Source organism: Thunnus maccoyii, chromosome 1 (genome assembly GCF_910596095.1).
Source record: "Thunnus maccoyii chromosome 1, fThuMac1.1, whole genome shotgun sequence".
Classification (NCBI taxonomy): Eukaryota; Metazoa; Chordata; class Actinopteri; order Scombriformes; family Scombridae; genus Thunnus; species Thunnus maccoyii.
In genome coordinates, this window is record NC_056533.1 from 9,457,350 (window position 1) to 9,479,123 (window position 21,774).

Consider the following 21,774-nt stretch of genomic DNA (forward strand, 5'->3'; position numbering starts at 1 on the left):
ATGCACCAGAGTGCTGGAGCTTGGACTCCGGTTCGGTGGCTGCTCTGCAGGGCATGAATACATGTCCCACACTATATGTGTTGTACCAAGTGAATCAACTGAAAGGGAACGAAATGTTATGACTAACTTGTGTTCCCTGAAGTAGAGGAATGAGGTACAACACTAGGTTACCCTGCTTCACAGCTGGGCTTGGTGAAGAGCAGCTATCAAACTGAATGAAGACTGTGGTGATGGATGTGTAAATATATATATATATATATATATATATATATATATATATATATATATATATATATATATATATATCTTGAAAAAATGCCTTGTCTTAACAGGACAACGTAACCTGTTGTAGTGTTTGCCCTCTTTCCTAATAGTGCTGAACCATCATGAGTATCTGTATCACAGTAGTTTTCAAGACCCCTATTCTAAGTTTGAAATGGTTGAGAATATAATGAAGATCAAAGGAAGAGAAGTCATCACTGCCCTTTGAGAGTCTGGTTGACATTTCCTCCATCTTGCCAATCAGATCAGCACAAATGTCCTAGGAGTGAAGGCTTCTGCACTTTTGTCAGCTTGAAGGATGCAAGCCCCAACCAGATTTTTTTAGGGGGTGGGGGGGGGGGGGGGGGGGGTGGGTGGGTGGGTATCTGTCCCTCTTTTGTATAGTTTCCTTTTTAGGACATCTAATATTTACTCTCCTCTCTTAGCAGCTGCTGCTGATGTATCCTTGAGCAAGGCACATAACCACCTGTTACCCTGGTGTAGCTTCTCAGTGGCTGCCAATATACCATGATAGCACTGGGCTGCTCCTAATTTTATAAGAGGAGACTGGTGCATTTTCTTGACATTCTCCCCACAAAGAATAGAGTGTTACACATGGACAACAGTATTACACATTTTGTCTGTGTGTTAGTAAACTCAGTCAAATTTTTTTTTTTTAAAAAAGACAGAAAGTAAAGTTTTATTTCCTGCTTCCCTGGCTTCTCTGTCTGGAGAAACCTGCGGGGAGCCAAGGTGACAGGCAAACATGCTGATCACAGTTCAATAAGCAACGCTGAGGTCATCAAGGGGCTGCTTTAAACAAGACAGGCTGACCGTTACCCTGGCAACAGACTACACTGACAAGCACACAAGAGATCCCCAGACAATCTGAGCATGTGTATATCTGTGAATTTGCACATTTTCATGCTCATATGTGTTGCTGTGAGAGTCTCTGTTTATATTTTAGTGTAGCCTACTTTATGTGAGTGTGTGTATTAAATGTCCCCATGAGTTTGTGACAATGCTCTAGTCTACCAGTCTTAACCTCCACCTACTGCATTATGGGTAGTTTGATGCCTGAAAGAAGGAGATGACTTTATTGGAAATTCTTTATTCGGAATAACCCCTTGAGATGTATCATCTTGTTTTTGAGGCGGTCCTAAATGACAATAATACAATCTGAGCACAATTAGACGAAGCATTTAACTGAAAACAAATTAACTACAAGATAATTAAATGAAGTGTAAATACCAAGTGTTACAGACAAACGAAAAAAAACAGTACATATCAAATAATGAGACATACGTACTCCAAGCAGAACAAGCTAATTATTAATTCATACTAAAGTATTAATGTCGGTGATAGCATTAAGTAATACAGATATATATATATATACAGAATTACAGAGGTTTTATTATGGACATGCACAACTGATCCCATAATAAGAAGAAAGGGCATTTTTAAAGCTATAATATGCAACTATTCTGCATTAAAACGTAAAATCAACTAGACCTATGTTATATATTTTGTTGAGGTGTGTACTTACATTATCCCAAATCTTTCCAACAATTTTCAAACCCAGAGAAAGCAGTAATTTTAATCAAAGGTAACGGTCTGTTTCATTTGATCGCCTGTCTATGGCATCATACCCAAAGAGTATACGCGCACAAGATACATGTGTCAGCGTTGTGGTTGTCTGTCACAATGGTGTCTACCAAAGATTATGCTCATACAAAATAGTACATTAATAAATAAATTGAGTTTTAGTCAGTTTTAAGCCACATTCTTATGATAAACTTTTTAGATCTTGGTCATTTTTAACTGTATCTTTTAACCAGATGAAGGATTTTAGTCATTGGAAGTCTGGATCTTAAGTTATCAGAGAAACAAGCTGAGCAAATGTTAGCAGCAGCACGGCTAGCAGCCCCTCTCGGACATCCTCTTTCTGCCGAACAGCATCAGAGAAACACCGATTTTTAAGGTGAAACTGCTTTACTCACTGTTTTTACCAGTTTTATTCCCCATGTACATTTGTTTTGGAGAGGAGGAGACCTCTGGGGATAATTAGGCTCACGGTAAAAACCTGCTTAATGTCTGTTTCTTAAGTTATCAGAGAAACAAGCTGAGCAAATGTTAACAGCAGCTCAGCTCGCAGGCCCTACAGGACATCCTGTGTCCACCGAACAGTGTCGGAGAAACACTTATTTTTAACGTAAAACTGCTTGATTCGGTGTCTTTACCTGTTTTAATCACCTGATCTGTTTGTTTTGTAGAGGAGGAAACCGCTACAGATAATTTGGCTCTTGGTAAAAACATCCTGAACAATGAACACTGAATTAATCCTATCCCAGAGGAGCTGGTTGTTTAACAATGATGACAACAACTCCCATGATCCCATGCTACTTCACACTGTCATCACACTCTTTTGTTATTGTTTTGATTGAGAGACCCCTAGCGGCTGAAATTATATATTGTGCATTTAAATCAGTGGAAAGATGATATGAGTTGAATATTTACTGGTAGATTATTCCAGTCAGATGGAGCTTTAAACATAAAGGCTTTCTTAGCTACAGACAAAGAGCTGTATAGAGTGCCTAAATTGATAATTGGAGGAGAAAGGTACCATGAACTATTTTAAATAGTGAGGGTAATTGAAATGTATACATTTAAAAACTAAACTACAGCAAATGTCACTGTCTTCTTATGATGGCAGAGCCAATTAAGTTTCATACATTGTACAATTATGAGTTATGAGAGGACAACCAAGAGCAAATCTGCGTAGTGTATTATAAACTATATTGAGAGGCAGAAGATTAGTTTTGGATGCAGCCTGATATACGTCAACATAGTCCAATATTAGTAAAATGAGTTGTGATGCAATCTTCTTTCTAATAGTAAAAGAAAAACAATTTCTGGATCAGTGAAAAACACCAATGCTGAAGTTCATTTTCTTCACAAAATAACTAATATGGCATTTAAATGAAAGTTCAGAGTCGAGCAATAGGCACAGGTATTTGTTGTGTTAAATTCCTTGAAGTGGTGTATCATCAAGACAGGCAATAACACATGAATAAGCTTTAGATTTGGATTTAATGCTTTACTGAGTACTGAAAATCATACTGTAGCATTTAGGTTTATTAGTAGTAATTTATCAGCTGTGAGCCAGTGTTGTAGGATGTTAATATCAGACTGCAAAGTTCATTCAGTCTGTGATAAATTAGTTTTAGAAGTGTGTATTTGTGTATAGTCGTCCACATAAAGCTGACTACAGCATTCAGGGCAAATCAAGCAGATGTCATTAATAAAAATGAAAAAGAGAAGTGGACCAAGGTTTGAGCCATGAGGCACACCTCGTTGTTGTACTAATGTATCAGATTTGCTTCCTTGTATGACAACACATTTTTTTCTGTTATGAAGATAGGAATGGAACCAAAGTAAAGCATTACATGACAGACAAACAGAGTGAAGTTTATCTAAAGGAAGGCAGTAGTCAACCAGATCAGTTACAGCTAGACACAGGCAGGATGACCAGACAAAACACATAACAAACACACACACAAAACCCCCCAAAAAGTACCCAAGATCAACCCATTGACCCTTGACCCCACAGGCTCAAGGAATTTGGTGAATAAGCCAAAATCACTTCCACTCTTGTCCGCTTCAATGAAGAGAAATATTAATAATCAATGAACAAGAGGCTAGTGCCTTATATAGGACATTATAAAGGCTGCTGCACATAACTGTAATAACAGAATTCATTAGGGATGTTATTGCAATACCTTGCTGGTTTTATTAAGAGGGAAAAAGAAAATCATTAACTGGAGAAAGGTATAATCTACCTCAAAAGGACAGGAAAAAGTATATATTTCATCATAGTACAGCCAGTATGACTTTTTGTACGACACTAGACTTCCGCTTTACCTTTTTACAATGAACCATACCAGTGAACTTGCTGGATGTAAACATCCTAACACTGGCGGCAAAAATAACAGAAAAAGAGTTATTTCACCAGTTGAAGTTTAGAAAGTCACCAACTGTATCTCGAGAGAGTGTCGCCATGGTTCGTAGTGGGAAGTCTTCATAAACTTTGTAATGGATAGCCAGCTAAAGTTAGCCAGTAGCTTCGGCAGGGACTTATGCTTGAGAGTTCACGGTCACTGAATATTTGCCCATTGCCATCAACCCATACACTCAGTGTGCAGGGATAACGGAGGGAGTACTTTACTTTAAGCTTCCGAAATCTCCGTTTAACTAGATGGAAGGACCGACATCTCTTCGTCAGGTCAGAGCTGTAATCTGGGTATATGAAGATGTGCTTCCCATTATAGATCAGCTCTTTCTTTTCACAAGAAAGCCAAAGGATCTTTATCTTATCCTGAAAGTGTAAAAGCTTTATCAGGATAGGCCTCGGACTGGATCTGTCATTCTGTCAGACAGTAGGAGTGCGATGACCCCTCAGATGGCATCGGATAAGGTTTTCATCTAATTGATGAATTGATTCATTGTTTGGAAACTTGGCTTTGGAGTTGGCAAAAATAGAAATAATCTGTCCTTTTGCCAAGCACAGATGAGCAACTTTTAAGTAATTCAGAAGGACAGACAAACAGACCTTAGCTCAAGTCGGCTTACCACTCTGCAGCCATCTTGCCCCAGCTCTCCCAGCTAAGGACTTTAAGTCCCAGATATATATAATCCTCATTAAAGCACAGAACCAACAGGATAACACTGCATTGTAATTGAAAAAGCTCATAGGTCTGTTTTTAACTGCATATCAAAGTAAAAGTAAGCAAATCAAAGTACCCACTATTACTGATAATGGTAGTCTGTCCATAACACACTGTTCTTAAGTGAATCTGTGATTTACTGAGGTACAGGGCCAAGTAATGTTTCTTATAAATGTGCATTTATAAGAGCTAGTAAAGAGATACTTAAGTCATATTTGTACAGGACAAATGCTGAGTGGAGACATGAAGTGATTTACAATAATTGTGGAGATTAGTAGTGATTTTATTTTTCAATCGTATCTGCCATGTCTGTAATTTGTGATGAAAAAATACTCATACTAACCCACCGTACTTTGCAGACGAGCCTTGATAACACAATTTCCATGCAAATTGAACTCTTCCTAATTTCCGTTTGCTCTTTCCGCACAGCCTCTTTTTCAAGTGCCATTTCATTTCTATCTTTCCCTAGTCATGAAAAATGTATGCAGAGGTGGATTCTGGAAAATTAACTTTAAGAAGCATTTCTGACCAAATTCAAAGCTTTGCTATAACAGGTTTCTGGAAATTTTATACAGACATTCATGGTCCCCAGAAGATGAATCCTAATAACTTTGATGATCCACTGACTACATCTAGTGCCACCAGCAGGTCAAAGCTTTCACGTATTCAGTGACGTATCCCAACATCGACCAGATTGTTAGGCGAAAAGAGTTTGTACAGACATCATACAACACTGGCTAAATATTTAATTTGTCCAAAACTTTGGTTTATGTCCAAATACATGCAAAACTAATGACATTCCCACTTTGTGTTTTTAATTTATTTAGTGCAATGCAAATGTTAGCATTACATGCTAACATGCTAAACTAAGATGGTGAACATGGTCAACATTTACACCTGCTAAACATAAGCATGTCATATGAGCATGTATCACTGGAATCATGCATCTGTGGTGATACACGTAAACGTCATTGTGAATGTAGGTAGAGAAGGGTGTTATGGGTAACCATACATCGTAAAGGCCCACAGAGAACACAACCTGCACATTTCCCAAGTTTCAACAACGCATCATGCAAACTTGCACATCAAGCAAGCTGATTAGTTGATTCAACTTCCTTTTGGGAGTTTTTTTTTTCTTCAAATTTTGTCTTTAAGAGTTTGGACATACATTTTAGCATAGTAGGCCAGGTGATCCTCTAGCAGAGCATAGGAAACTAAATCCGCCTTCAAGGCACTTAATATCATCTTGCCATTGTCCTGTCCTTTTATGTTGATGAATATGAATTCCTTTATGTTTCTTTTACAGATGTCAACAGCGAAACTGATTCCGTTTCCTGATTTTTCTGTTTTCTGTAGGCCTACATTGTGGTTAACTAAATGTGACACTGCTTCCTAATGGACACATATGTTATACCCCCCATCCAGACAGGTATAAAAAGATAACACACAAGTGAACATGTGAACATACCAATGTATGTTCGCTCACGTGTGAACGTACATTGGGTATGTATAATTGCTTAAAGTACAGAGGTGATTTCATGCTAAATACAGCTTCACAGAGCTGCTAGAATGGCTGTATACTTGTTATAATATACACAGTATCCTTTGCAGTCACATAACCATTGGTGCTATGATTTTGAATAAGCAGTAGTAGTAAGCAATGCAAGTAAGTTTCTGTAACAAGGTCGGCACATAATTGCCTTCCAGTGTAAACAGTATTTTAGTCTGTTGTATTGTGAGTCTTTGCGTTTAGGTTTCAACGAGTACTTTTCCTGCTGGTTTAAGTATGGTGGTGACTTCCTGAACACTGCCTGAGCCTTCTAGCCATTGGAAATGTGTGTGTGTGTGTGTGTGTGTGTGTGTGTGTGTGTGTGTGTTTGTGTGTGCATTAAGGCAGGGTCATTGAGGAGTAATAGGATTGCTCGGCCCCGCTCCCTCTCTCGACACCCTGGCAAAGACAGGCCTCCTAAATCATCCTCACATCTCTGAGCAAGATGGAGGACCTGGCATCGTCTCTCCCCGCCCTCCATCCCTGCTGCAGCCATAACCACTCTCCCCACTGTGGTACAGATACTGCTCGCAGCCGTGATTTCCCTCAAACCTCCAGGAGGACTGGAATAATATCTACTCAGCATTCTGTAAATATCCACTGGGAGAATGTACTCGGGTTCATTGCAGCTGTGCCACAGTTACTGCATATGGGCTCGGCTGCTGATCCTCAACTTCTGCTCTTTGTTCTTGAACTTTTCATCTTATGACTCCTAAAAAGGAAGCGATGTGTTAGGTGAAGGAGCCTACTCAGCTAATATTATTCATTATTCATTTTCTTATTCCTATTCAGGGTCATGGAGGGCTGGAGCCACTATACCTGATCTTTACACATGACACTCTTGTGCAGGTAAAGTTCTGAACTTTGAGAGTAAGTGAGGATTTTTATTCATCTTTTTCCAGTTAGATTTTCTTGAGATAGTACAGTAGAATAGATCAGAAAGTCGGATTTGCTCACTTTACCATAGATAAAATACCTTTATCCTTTTTCACATTGAACAAAGCCAATAAACAGCATTTCATGAGACCAGCACAGTGTCTTTGAACTTTAAATCTGTGTGTCTGCAAACAGGAGACGAGTCACAGCTCAGAGCACCTATTCCAGACCATGAAAATAATGGTCAGTTCATTTTTGTGTATTTACTTTTTGCCCTCAGATGGATAAAAAAAAAGTCCCCAGACAACAAAGTGTTCATGAGCAGTTGATAATAACCTGCCGTAGGATTCTGACTAATATAAGAAGACACACTTGGAGTCCATCCTTCCCAAAGCAGATGAAATAGCTTTAGTGAGACCAGGAGAAGAGGAGGCCAGAGAGGCAGCAGAGAAAGGAGGTATTACTGATATGTACTGCTTTATACCAACGCAAACCTGTACATAATTCAGTTTAAATTCTTTGACACATATGACAACTAGTTTCAGTACATAGTCAAACAAATAAACATGCATTTAGCTCAGTATCAATGTGATCTCATCAGAAAAATGTCAGAATATCAGAGTGGAAAAAAGTTGACTTCCACACTCTGAACTAATGCAGTATTGGAAAGTAAGTAAGTACATTTACTCAAGTGCTGTACTTAAGAACAATTAAAGGATATACATGGATATACATACACACACACACACACACACACACACACATATATATATATATATATATATATATATATATATATATATATATATATATATATATATATATATATATATATATATATATATATATATATATATATATATATATATATATATATGTTGTCAGAGAAATGTGTGAAATTAAAACATCCACTGTGCAACATTTCACTGGGAAATATTACACTTTTTACTCCACAGCATTTTATCTAACCGTGATCAGTCTAATAGTTAATGCTAGTTTCTCTGCAGATTAAGATTTACATTTTAAAAAATGTGATCAGCTAATAAAATATAATTGTTATTGATTAAACTACCTAACAGTAGATAAAGTAGTTGAAATTAGTTCAACCCCGACCAGCTGCAACATTTATAAGCTGGTTTCATGTTCAGGCACCAGTAAGAATAAAAGAATAATATACTTAATAGTATAACATTATGAAAAGGGACATTTTGCATAATGAATACTTTTACTTTTCATACTTTATGTATCTTTTGGAGACTTCTACTTTTCCTTTAAGCTGCTATATAATCAATAATATCAAGTGACTGTAATGTGAAAGGCATCACTTGTGTTGATGAACACAGAGAGAATTATCACTCAACTGCAGTTCCTATCAGCTCTACGTATGATGCATTCCAGCGTCTTTCAGCTAATTGTTTTGGTTTTCCATCCTGCAACTTTATTGTTGTGATGTTTCACTGTTCTTATAGCATTGTTTTCAGTCCATGCTTTTTCGGTGCAAAACTTCTCACAAACCCGCTGTACATTTACTGCTCAGCACCAAAGACGAAGTTAGCGACTAGCTAGTGGACATAGTGGAGCGTTTCACAGACAAAGAGCCAGATATTTACCTCAGGTGTTATGTAAAGACCAAAAACAGAGCTAAAAGGAGAATGAATACTGGACTTACCTTAAACAGGTAAACAGACTCAAAATAAATGCTAATTTTGCTCTGTATGGATGCGTAAATGGGCAACTGTTGCTAACAAGTTCATCAATTTGATAATATGTAGAACGTGATAATATGTCAGTGTTGTATTTACAGCTTTGTTTCTGCTGCACCCAAGTGGCCAAAAAAATATTTTTTTAACTTGAAGTTTAACAAAATTTTTGGATGCTGGACCTTTACGTGAAATTAAATATTTTTATTTTTGGTATTTCTTATTGTACTTAAATACTTTTATACTGTCTTCATGTTCAGAAGAGTGATCTAAATTAAAGTTCAGATGTAGTTCAGATCTTTAAATGAGAGCTTTTTCTATGAGAGATGAGTCTGGAGGGAAGTGCTGATGCTTTCATGAAGTTGACGGCTGGAGGACTGTCACTCACTGTCACTGTTTCCATCATACTTCAACTTAGAGCTGCGTTATAACTATCAGACAGATTTAGTCAATTAAAATATGATAATTAGTTAAACAATATCAAACTTATCTCATCTAAGACAGATGATTAATAAATCAAAGAATGTACCATGAACAGTTTGTCATGAATCACTCAGTCTTTACAGACTCAAACGTAGCAGTCTTTTATTCCTCTACAATATGCTGACATTTTTTATTTGGAAAAAATTATATAGTCGTGATTTCATTTCAGCTCTCCACCTCTTACCATGTCTCAGACATCTCGTTTTGCTGCAGCAGTTTGCCTCATGTTCCTTGGCATTCCCGTCACCATGACAACCAAAGGCAGATGAAACCCTCTAGTTGTAGCTCACCAACAAACTTCCTGCTACACAACTCTGGTTTGATAGGAACAATCTAAAAAGAGATTTGGGAGAACTTCTAGTGTTTCCTCTTACAAACAGAACTGACCACATCAAGGTACTGACTTCCTGTTTGTGGATATAAGCTGATGTTTTGTCTCTGCGGTTTATACTGTGTCGGATGTGGAAAGAACAGGATAGAGATTTTTTTTCAGAAAGTGCTGGAGAGAGATCCTGTGGTTCGATCGGTGAGTTGGATCTAGGGAGAAATGGGGAGAGATGAGATGGTGATGAAACAGGTAGTGTATGTACAAGATCGTACAGTTAAGAAAAAAAAAACAAAAAACGATGATTCTTCACAGTCAAGGTTCCCAGAGGCAGAACACTGCAGGGCCAAGCAGACAGAGCGCTGTCTGCAACATAGAGACCATGGAGAGATTAAAGCAGCTGCTTCTTTATTTATCAGGAGGTACAAATGCTGCTGTGTGCCTGCACGGCTGTCAATCCATCAAGATCGTTGTCAGTTTTTCCTCTGGTGGCGGTGCTCAAACAGAAGTAACATGACTAATGGAAACAGGAAATCAAACCATGACTAGAATTTAGTGATAGCAATTTAATTGCCTCCGAAAACGAAAAAGGGAAGAATTGTTTTTGTTGTGATAAAGTGTCTGAGATGAAATGTGCTCAACAGGATCAAAACACAGAGCAGAACAGAGGAAATAGGAGGAACCTAAAGGAAAATTCCTTTTTTTTTGGTTTTGAGGTCATTTTATTGGCTGTAACTTTGTTGGGAATACGGATCTATGCACTAATGAAGCACAATATCAACTGTCATGATAAAAGCCTTCACATTGCTGCTTCTGTTTGGTTAACAGAACCAGTATGGATAAAACTTCTAAGAAATGGTCTCAACAATGTTTCAAAACTTTGACCTGAGTCCAAAAATTCTTAGTAAAGAGCAGCACATAGAGGTTTTGAATAAAGTCCTCTGTGCAGACTGTAGTGACCCTTAAATGTTGGAAAATAAGGACTACAATCATGTCTACCCACAGTACCCTTGTTCAACCACTATTTCAGCCAATAGCAGGTCTTCACGGATCTCGTCATGGCTGCATCACATCTTCATGCACACCTATTTAACACTACCCATCATTCATTGTATCCAACGCTTGGATGCGATTACTAAGGAAATAGTAATCATTTTAAGAGAGAACCACCTGTGGAGGTCATACAAAATGCTTTTATATGAAGTATTTAAATGATTAACTGTTCCTGATTTTCCAAAACAGAAAACTGAAGTTTATATATTTCAAATTTAATTCAATGTCATTTCCATTTTTTTGTCTTTCAAACTCACAACTCTACTGTAACCATATTTCACCATTTATCGATATGGGTGTGATGAATATGAAAAAACCCCACATTTTATTATATTCATGATGAATCCATCATGTCATGAACTTTGTCATGTTGCAGGTAATTTGTGCAGCAGCTTGTTTGAGAAACATGGCGAGAGCAAGAACACACAAAATGTCCATTATGATTTTTTTTTATTATGAGAGAAATATGACTTTACATTGTTCGTCACCCAGCGGGTGAGAATAAAACATAAATAAAACATTATTACAAAATGCTGCAATAAATCACAAAAGAAACAATTATTTTTTTTACATTTGATTTGTTTTATACATAAATCATATTTACACATTTGTCTTTGCCCTTTTTTTTTTACATAATTGAGAATGAAACAATCCTGTACCATTTTCATGATACAAACATTTCCTTCGTTTGAAAGCAGAGGTATAAAAGCTCTTCCCTCTCTCCTGAGAAGATGCTGGGTTCTACTCTAGTGCATTTCATCGTTAAGATTTAAGGCTACGCAGGGTTCACCTGATGGACACACTCGTCATGTGGACAGGCCTATCATGATCGGGAAGGGAGTTCATTTTCTTGACTCGCGTCTGCTGATTGTCCCTTACAGAGAGAGGTTTGTGGTTCTGCCCTGTCGCTCCCTCAAACCGTTTTTTCCATATTAAAGCTGCTGCTGCCGACTGGTTTCACTGAATAACCAATTACAGTCTCTGACAACTTATTTGTTTCTGCAGTCAATTACAAATGCCGTGGGGAAAATGTCACAGAGTATGAGAACCCACGCTCATCACATTATCTCTGTACGGCAATGACCTGCTGAGAAAAAACTCAATTTTTCACAGCAGGGATAATATATATATATATATATATATTTTAAAAAGGAAATTAAAAAATAGTTTCATACTTTCTAGTTGTTGTTGTGTGAGGGAGTGAATTAATTTAGTCATAGGTGCAGTGCTCCCTAGTGGTCAAAACACACCTAAAGCAATAGAGAGAAAAAAAGCAAATTCCTCTCTGTTTCTTTGACAGGATTACACTGAAGCCATAAACAAAAGACATGAAGCAACTAATTGGCTGGTTCTGTAAGCCTCTTACAAGACACACTATAATAAACCAGCCTGGACATCAAGTCAAATCCTCAACACAGACGGCAAGTTAACAAACAAGCACTTAAACATGAGACAAAAGAGGCAGCAAGGAAGCAGTTCAGTGACGCTGCTCTGTAATTCATCAGGAAAGGGCTTTTTTTTTTTAAACTTCCTCTGTTTGTTTCCTACCTGTCCAGCAGGTAGATTTGTGGCCTTAGTGGGAATAAACCACAGGCTTGAAAAATGAAGACAGGTCACGCTGCAAACATATAAAAGTTACCTGCCACACTAACAATCTGGAACCGCAGCATCTTTGATGTGATTCAACACATCGTGAACAATCTCACTTTGGATCATTGTTGCTTTTCATGAGCGTCAGTGCCCTTGATTAAAAAACTGGAAACAAAGATCCCCTTGATTGATATCTCACACTGATAACAAAGAAAAAAAACCGCACCAACACATTACGACCAAAGTGCTTAACAAAATTGAAGAATGTTGATTAATTTGAAATAATCAGATACTCAGGCAGTACCTGCTGTGCAGGTTTTGTCATTAAGCATCTAAACAGGGACACGTAACATTATTTGGTGTTTTTAGTTAATGTCCTTTCTCATTTTCTCTAACCAGCTGCTTTGTCCCTAAATTAACAGCCTCCATTTCCAAAAACCATCAGCCGTGTTCGTTTACCGCGTCTGTTATCTGAAATGAAAGAGGGAGGTTGAAAGGGAAAGCTGAACTCTTTACTACACAGAAGCCATTAGTATGCTACCTGCAGAGTTACATGCAATTAAAAAACGAAGGAAAGCCTCGCTCAGATGAACGATGAGGGCTGCATAAAAGCCCAGTGACAGGCAGATAAAGCGAGGATCAAACTAATATCCAGCCAAGGCTTTAAAACACACTAAAGGATATGAATTGAGCCATTAGACACAGGCAGATATGTCTCAATCTTTTCATTACTGTTGAATCTGGAAAATAGGCACGCACATTTTGAAGAGTTTCACTCTAAAATTGAGATATCCATAATTCAGATAAATTTAAAACATAGCCAAGAAACATGATTGATGGCAAGTCGTTACACAAGATTACTGAACTTATCATGTGCCAGTTCCATTTTGCTTACAAACTGGAGACTAAATTAGTGGACATAATCACATCTGCTTTTCAAATGGTGAGTGAAGGAATGTCTGGCTATGATTTATTCTGATGTGAATATATGCAGTAGCGTTTTGGATTGAAACGCTGGAACAAAAACTGACAACACTTGACTTTTTTGATTAGGAAATGTTAATAGGACACTTCTGCTTTGGCAGATTTTCTTTTGTGGTTTCATTCTTCTATTAATTGTCAATGAAAATGCTTCCGAGTGAGCAGTTTCCAGTGCCACATGGAGCTTGTTGACATTTGTATCTGTTTCAAAGTAGCGTTTGGATATATGTGTGTGTGTGTGTGTGTGTGTGTGTGTGTGTGTGTGGTCACATGGGCAGGACACTGCATCTGTAAATTAACATATTTCTGGTTGAAACAGTCTGTTTGTGTGGGACAGACTGCTGAAAAGGGAGCTAGTTGGGGCCATAACAAACATGGAGACAGAGAGGCAGTGAAGCCCGTGACATACTTAGTAGAGCCTGTGAGGCAATCCGCTGTGAAATGCTTTCAATTTGATACTGAGCTGTCAGAAATGTAAGATTCTTCAAAATGAAGAAATTCTAACCACATCTTTGGAAAAGGAAACATTGTTTTTGGACAGTGAATACCCCAGAGTGCACCGTCATTCAACATTCCCAATTTTTATGAAGTGCAAGCATGCCTACTTGCACACCAAAACAGAGCCACTGAAAATCTATTTTCCAGAAAACTAAAAGCAGTGGTGATATTTTGAACTGAACATACATTTTTTTTTTGTCATTTTTCTTGCATGTAATGTTAAATCGCTCTACGTTACGATCATCTAGCTAAAAGTCTTTTTTATTGTGTTACTACTTGGCAGTAACACAGTCCTCTGGATGTCAGAGCGGCGTGATGGGTTAGAGAGGAGGAGAGTAGAGGAGCCACTTCTCTCAGCAGAAGAAGATCTCTCCATCCAGAGGAGGCTCTGGGAGGTGCGGGGGGTCTGGCAGGAGAGAGAGAGGAGAGAGGAGTCAGCGTCACTGTAAGAAGAGATTGCTGATTCGTTTTAACATTTATTTTCTAAGCAGGTTTAGTGAGCAGAATCAGCCTGGATGGTGCCACCATTGAGATCCTCTGAAGAATTGACAAAAGCTTCATCGTGAGCAGAGGGAACATCTATACATTTCATGTCAGTATCAAATCATATTTGTACATCCTGTATTATATACAGTAACTTTGTACTTCTACTGGACAACAGTTCAGAGGGAAATATTTGACTTTTTCCTCCACTACATTTAGTTATCAGCTATAGTAACTAGTTGCTTTGTAAATGTGGATTTACATATAGTACATATGATGAGTTTATAAAACATGTTACATTGCTATAGATTTCACTACCTAACAGTATGTAAAACAGTTCAAATGAGCTTCACTTTTAATGAACTATAACTATGAGGCTTCAGAGTCACAGGACACAAGAAAATGTGCTAAGACCCAGCTGAGACGGTGATGTGAGAGAAACAGGTGAAGCTACAGCGGAGTAAACTGTGGCAGAAATAAAGAAGCGTTATGACGCAAACTGGCTCTCATAGGCTACATTTCTTTAAAATACGTACATCACTGGAGTGCACAACCATAATAAGCCAAATAATATATTGTTGAAGACGAGGGCCAGTGTCATTTAATAACAAGACTATGATTAGTGATATATCTCTCTGTGTCTTCTGAGGATAAAGATGTTTTCACAGAAAATTCAGTAATGATTTCATGAGTTTTATCTGGCTTGTTCAGAAAAAAAAACATTTGGTCCTGATGTAGAACAACCTAAAACATGACATGTTCATTGCCCACAGCTGCAAGGATTTGTGCTTAAAAGTGAATCCTGTATTCAAATTTATAAACTAGCATTTTTTAAAAGCAGTAACACCTGCAGAACTTCTGTCTCCCCCTTCTGGCAGTGAGAGTAAACAGTAGTTAACTCGATGTAACTCCAGTTCTATGAATACATGCGTGAGCCGGTCCTGCGGCCAGCGGCTCCTCACAGCTACGAAAACGTCAGAGCAAATTTCCAAATAGCCGATATTTGGATAAACTGACCACATATTTGGAATCTAAATGGTTACTTGCTCGTGGCATATTAACAGCTCTAGAGCTAAAATGACTACAGCTTTTATCCACAGGAGAGACAGCATACCCAGTATGTCAGTATGGGTCGGGATGCCCCAACATGATGTGATTTCCCCGGCAAATCTGAGAGGAAACCAATCATTGCTTGTTGATGTAAAAGGCATCACTACTGATGTGCCAGTGCAGGAATGTCATACCAGACACCAGATTAAAAACTCGCTGTGAGATACAGAGAGATTTACCTGGCGGTGATAGTCTTAATCAGCATTGTGTGAACTCTTTTGGCAAGGGCTTGTAACGGACTTTCATTTATATGTAAAAGTCCTGCACCACAGCTTTAAAGATCACTTAATCTTTTTCTATCCCCCTCTTATATTCATTCATTTATATCTTCCATCCACATATCTACCTATCACATCGCTCCTTCAAATGTCATGCCTCTGATCTTACGTGTCCTTGACAAAAAAAAAAAAAAAATACTAAACCCCAACCTGCTGACTCACTGTGTGGCAGTGAATAATTAAACTAAATGTAAATCCGTCCACCCCTACCATTCACCATGCTCTACCTGCAGTTTGTGTGCTCCCTCCTTTGCCCTTCTTCTTCTTCTTCTCCTTGCTGTCTTTGTTCTTGTTCTTGGCCAGCTGCAGCAGGCTCTTTGAGATCTGGTTGTTAGCTTCACTGCCCTTCAGGTTGGGGTTAGTGGAAGATGAGGTAAAGGGATTGAGGCCTTTCCCTTTAGGCTTTGACTTCTGGGGCTGCATCCTCGGAAGGGAGGAGGAAGAGGAGGAGGAGAGCTCCAGCGGGTCCAGCTCCAGAGACTGGGAGCTGCCGGGGAACTCATCAGATGTCGTGGAGGGAGTCCGCTGAAAGTAAAGGAGGGAGGTCAGACAGATGTAATAGCACAGATGTTGTAAAAGCTGAAGCTTGAATTTAAGATATTTCCAGTAAAGAGTCTAACATGAAAAAAAGTTCATCTGCATATACAACCGGTGGCATAAAAACCTGTAAGTATAACTCTGCTGTTTGGAGTACAATGAAGCATTGTTTGCAAGTTACTACGCCGCAAAGAGCTTTTTAAAATTCACTTTCAAGAGCACCCAGGTTCAAGCACCCGACGTAAGCATCCATAAACATCACTCCTACTGAAGAGTCATTGAGCGAAACACTGATTCCCTCGCAGCTCAGTGAGTGTCACAGCATGTTATCATTTTTATCACTGTTATGATTTTTAAGGCGTCCCCGCTCACCTCAGCCAGACGGAGCTCCTCCATCTTGTCGAGCTGCCGCTGCACAGCCTCCCTGTCCCTCTCCAGTTTCCTCTGGGCGTCTCTGAGCCTCTCCAAGTCTTTCTGGTACTCCTCCTTCCTGCTCTGCAGCTCCTGCTTCTCCTCCTCCAGCTCCATGTGCTGTTTTGATATTTCCTCCTCCTGCAGTGGTTGGCAGGTACATTGATTGATTTATTGAAATGTTACAATACACAATGATACAATCATCATCATTAATATTGTGCACAATGAGTGTGTTCAGACCATTGGGACTGCGATTTCTGTTCGATATTTAAAGATAAGTAAACTAGAAATAGTATTGAGAGATATGGTGATTTATGCTGTACTGTGAATAGAAATGTTTCTACTGTCAGAAACTTTGCCGGATCATTTCTACTGTGGTAGCTGTTCCTTAATATCTCTGGTTGAAAACAAGTTTCCCATGTCAAGAAAAGAACACACAAAAAAAGAGGAACTAGGCAGTCCAGACTTCACCAGTGTTGGGTGAATAATTTAGTGTCAGCTCACATGTCTGTCTATACTATTAGTGAGCCTCTTTTTATGAAAATCAACAACTAAATAGAGACTGTAGCCTAGACGGTGTCTGCCTTTTGTTTTTCAGCAAATTGCAAACCATCCTCTCAAGCTATACACCCTATTTAAGCTTAGTAAACTATCTTTAAACTAAATCTTTAGCCAGTAAGTGACCTCTCTCTGACACTACTGCTATTTCTTTGCATCCTCAGTTTTAATTTGACCTTACAGCTTCGATCTTTGGGAAAGTAAACTTAAAAGACAGACTGGAAAAATTGTGAACCTATCTTAAAACAATAGTCAGGTGTCCAACATGGGTTTTTGTGGGAATTCTGTGCTAAACAGACTGTAATTGTAACTCACTTGATTTAACTTACTGCTGAAGACTCACTAACTTTGGAATATACAGGACTAGGACTGTGGAGTTTGTCCCCCATCACACCAATATGAACAGGAGGAATTATTACAGCACACAGAAATGTCTTCAGTGTAAATATGGGCATGTAAGTATTTTTTTGAGACACTTAAAAATATGTGAACATATTTTATGTGAACATATTTTTAAGGGCTTTCCAGTCAGAGGTGTATATTTGAAGGTTTATATTTGAAGGTTTCCTGCACAAGGCTACATTGTTATTTATCAGGTTAAATACAGTACAAGGTAAATTACTGTAAAATCACCCCTCAAGGTTGGTAAGGAATTATATCAAGAATGTCTTTCTATTAATAGACAGAACTGGTAAAAAATGATGCAACGATACCTGTATGTGCACCAGCACCTCCTTTTCAGCCAGCTGCTGTTCTCTGAACTCCCACTCCTTCTCCCTTCTCCTCCTCTCCTCAGCATGAGCTGACTGCTGTCTCTGCAGGGATGCCAGTTCTTGCCGCTGCTTCTCCAGGCTGCGCTGCTTCTCCTGTTCAATCAGAGAACTGGGCCGCGAAGACGGCCGTGATAAAGACGTGCAGGAGGACGAGCGCTCGCTCAGGGCCTGCCGCTGGTCCTCTATGAAGCTGTCCTGCTGAACCACCACCGCCTGGGACAGACAGAAGCAGAGCCACAGCTCAGACACATGGCTCCTGGTGTTGTGTGTTATTTGGCCTTGTCTTCAAGATATTCTTTTGTCTGTCTGTTTGGCTATGTTCACACTGCAGTACAGAGTATCTCATTTCATATTTTTCCCCTTTTGGTTTCAAACAAGAAGTTCTAAGTTTCACAAAGTTGCATCATTTCAACTCTGATCTGGAGCACATGGATGTATTGTGTGGAGGCCATCTTACCTGTAGAGTGCTGAGCAGGAGATGCAGATTGGAGACACTGTTCAGGACCTGCTGTTGGAAAAGAGAGACCACTGATCATCTTATAACCTCAAAACATACTGGACTCTACTGGACAAACAGTCTGTTTGTTGTTGCCTTGCTTATCGCTGCACTTCACTTCCCTTCTTAAAGCACACAATGGATGGAGGTAGTGCTTCACTTTAAATGTGCCTTTTTCTTTTAATAAGCACTAGCATCAGATTTCATGTAACATGAATTTATCAGTAGACTCTTACACAAACTTAGACAAAAGCAACATTAAACCATAAAACTTAAGTTTACAGTGATGTGACCTTTTCTCTATTCAAAGACTGAAAAAAAAGGCAAGAACACAGAGCTTTCAGCTGCCACAAATGTTAACTAGGACACAAAATGCTCCAATTAATGTTCCCTGGGAACTGCACAAAAAAGCATTTATAATACAGCACATCTGCAGAAAGTGCTGTGGCATTGAATAGAGATATAGCATGGCATCCATAGCAGTCTGTATAAGAAATATGGGAAAATAAATCACCAGATGGTACAGCACCAGCATCTCACGCAGATAGCTGTTTAATATTCTTACTTATACCTTATATTTAGTTCAGTTAACTTGAACTATGTTTGACCAGTGTATGCAAATCAGACATACAGAACTTCTTAATAAGTTGATAACAGACAGTTTGTTTTTACAGCTCTTTTGTCTGAAAACAGCTGCCAGCTGTGGCTGAAAACAATGCTATAATGACAGTCAAATTAACCAAAACAGCTCAGTTGTGGGCCAGAAAACAATGGGCTGAAAGTTGCTCTGTAAAGCGTTTTAGTTGCTTTAATGACAGAAATCACATCAATTTAATGCTGCATTTACCTCTGCTGTTTTTCAGCTATTCACAGAGTGTTATGGGTGGTTTTTAGAATATTACTGTGGCATTTATGTGGTTTTATAGTCTACATTGTACTCCTGGCTTCTGCAGCTTTTGCTATCAGTTTGAGCATTTTTTGGGTTTTTATTCTTTATTAACGTGTTTTGAGTAATGCTACTAACATCTAATAGCACAAATACCAACATCTACAGGACTACTCCTACCCTGCTACTGCTGTTATTACAGATAAAGCCATAATGCTGGTAGCAATGATGTTAACACAGAGCTGAGACAGTTTCCATGTAAACAGCAGCTGTAATTGAATTAGTGACAGGAAGTCAGTCTGTTACCTCACTGTTCCTCTTCAGCAGCAGCAGCAGGTTGGCGTTTCCTCCCTGCACACAAACACACACTAAGTACTGTGCAATCAGAACACATGCGCACACCTGCTAGTGCGTCTCTGCATGTATGTTACTGTGTGTGTGTGTGTGTACAGTGGCTGTGTGAGTGGGTGTGCACATGTGGGTGTACTGTACGAATCTGGAATTGATTATGTAAGACCGGTACAGCAACACAACACTCCCGCAGCTTATGGGTTAAACATGTCAAACAAAGTTTACAAGAAAACTATAAAACTAATGTGAATATAGTAGAATACTGAATGCTTAAATAAGCTGTGTACTGTATATTTAATGATCATCCTGATTTCTGCACCCACTTCCTTCTTTTACTGCTCTCTCTCACCTCTGAAGTTTGGCTTCATGCCCAGTATGAAATGTTCATCAAGTGCTACTCTATTGTTCAGTTAGTTTAATTTAGAAGGAATGAAATGTTATCTAGTTGGTTTAAAGACAAAAAAAAACACGCTTATGCTTTTACAGCATATTACAGCACCTCTGCTCTACTAAAACATTCAAGAAACAATTATGTGGAGTCTAGCTGCTGGGTACAGGATCGATGACTGCAAAGGCTGGCATCCAGTGCAGAACTACAATAGCAGCACCAAAAGGCGGCCCGATCATTTTTATCCGCTATTGAATTCTTATGCAACGGATGGTCGCCATTAGCAACGGGACCTGGCATGAAGAGTCAAGAGGCTAATTTGCTAGAGGGAGAGAAGCTGCTAAATTAATCTTAATGGTATTGTTAATGTTGGAGGACAAATGCACCCCCACACATAGCCTCAGGTTCTCATTGAAGTATGGGGGCGTAGCAGCCTCTGAGTCAAGAATAATTGGCTGCTGAGATACTGACCTTCTTTAAAACACTGTCGGACTCCGTCCTGCGCAGATCACCCGTCGGATCCTCACTCTCGTCTTTGTCTCCACCTGACATGAAGGGGAAAACCACAAGAGAGGAAATGAAAGAGGCAGCAAAGAATCTGTGTTCAAGAACAGAGAATATGAGAACAGGGGCACAATGATATGGAAAATGTACACATATTGAAAACTGTGACATTTAATGTTTAGTGCACAGTGATAAAGATAATGATATAATAAGAATTTCATCAGTAAGTGGTATTTTCAGTTCTGCTCTTTTGCAGACATACAGTAACTGAAATCTGTCAACAGGTGTCAATTTATATTATGAGACCAGATGGGAAACTTTGCTGAACTCTGATTAGTATCAAAAGTAGCCAAGCAGATAATAGATAAGAGTCTGAGAGGCAGGTAGATTTGGGGGTACAGATTAACGCCTTCTTCTAATGTTTAAATTATTTTTTGAGAGGCGGGGTTACAATTGTTGGTTCGCATCAGCTACAGTGATCAGTCAAGAGGTGTGAGGGCTGCAGCCTCCAGTTGTTCATCACCAGGCCAGCTACCACCCACAAGAACAAAAATCAATGAGGTCTTCAGAGAAAATGTGTTTTTTGTTTTTACATAATGGATAGATTAACTGGTAAAAATCACACCTCCAGGTTAAAAGGATCTAATGTTTTGAATTTTATGCATGCTGATGATAGCAATGCGTTTGTAAAATTCTACAAAATTTACTATCAGCTCTTCAGTTCAGTGAAAAACACAACAGACTTACAAATAAGATGGGCAAGTTATTCATAGACCACATTAATGTTCCCCATCAGCTGGCAGACAAAGAGCTTTTGTTTGGGGAGGCTAAATGTCCCGTAGCCATAAAGTCACAGGACTGATCCCTGCAAAACAAGTGATGTGTTCATCAACTGAACAACATCCACCTGTAGCTTTTCAACTGCTTAAATTAATCACAGCAGCTGCTGTTGCTGC

The 21,774-nt window shown here is 38.8% G+C and overlaps 1 protein-coding gene and 1 long non-coding RNA gene across 10 annotated transcripts in view; one reads left to right on the plus strand and one right to left on the minus strand.

Moving 5' to 3' along the window:
• Positions 1-4,305: 4,305 nt before the first annotated feature.
• On the plus strand, positions 4,306-7,855 carry LOC121892435. Of its 3 annotated transcripts, XR_006094564.1 has the most exons (4): positions 4,306-4,543; positions 6,342-6,414; positions 6,879-7,383; positions 7,691-7,855. It is a non-coding gene; the product is annotated as an uncharacterized LOC121892435 (long non-coding RNA). The 3 variants fall into 3 exon arrangements; XR_006094460.1 differs by lacking the exon at positions 7,691-7,855 and having other exon boundaries at positions 6,879-7,505; XR_006094513.1 differs by lacking the exons at positions 4,306-4,543; positions 7,691-7,855 and adding an exon at positions 4,604-4,735 and having other exon boundaries at positions 6,879-7,505.
• A 3,549-nt stretch (positions 7,856-11,404) lies between these two features.
• Positions 11,405-21,774, minus strand: part of LOC121892100 (A-kinase anchor protein 13) — a 110,439-nt gene continuing 100,069 nt past the window's right edge. For 4 of the 7 annotated variants that reach the window (XM_042405406.1, XM_042405260.1, XM_042405176.1 and 1 more), the window contains 7 exons: positions 20,786-20,859; positions 19,882-19,926; positions 18,651-18,701; positions 18,134-18,406; positions 16,821-17,003; positions 16,139-16,436; positions 11,405-14,446 (listed from right to left, as the gene is read on the minus strand). In XM_042405406.1, the coding sequence (XP_042261340.1) occupies positions 14,394-14,446; positions 16,139-16,436; positions 16,821-17,003; positions 18,134-18,406; positions 18,651-18,701; positions 19,882-19,926; positions 20,786-20,859 (977 nt within the window). In that variant the 3' untranslated portion in view covers positions 11,405-14,393. The remainder of the gene's footprint in view (positions 14,447-16,138; positions 16,437-16,820; positions 17,004-18,133; positions 18,407-18,650; positions 18,702-19,881; positions 19,927-20,785; positions 20,860-21,774) is intronic. The other 3 variants (XM_042405330.1, XM_042405034.1, XM_042405112.1) reach the window with 2 other exon arrangements.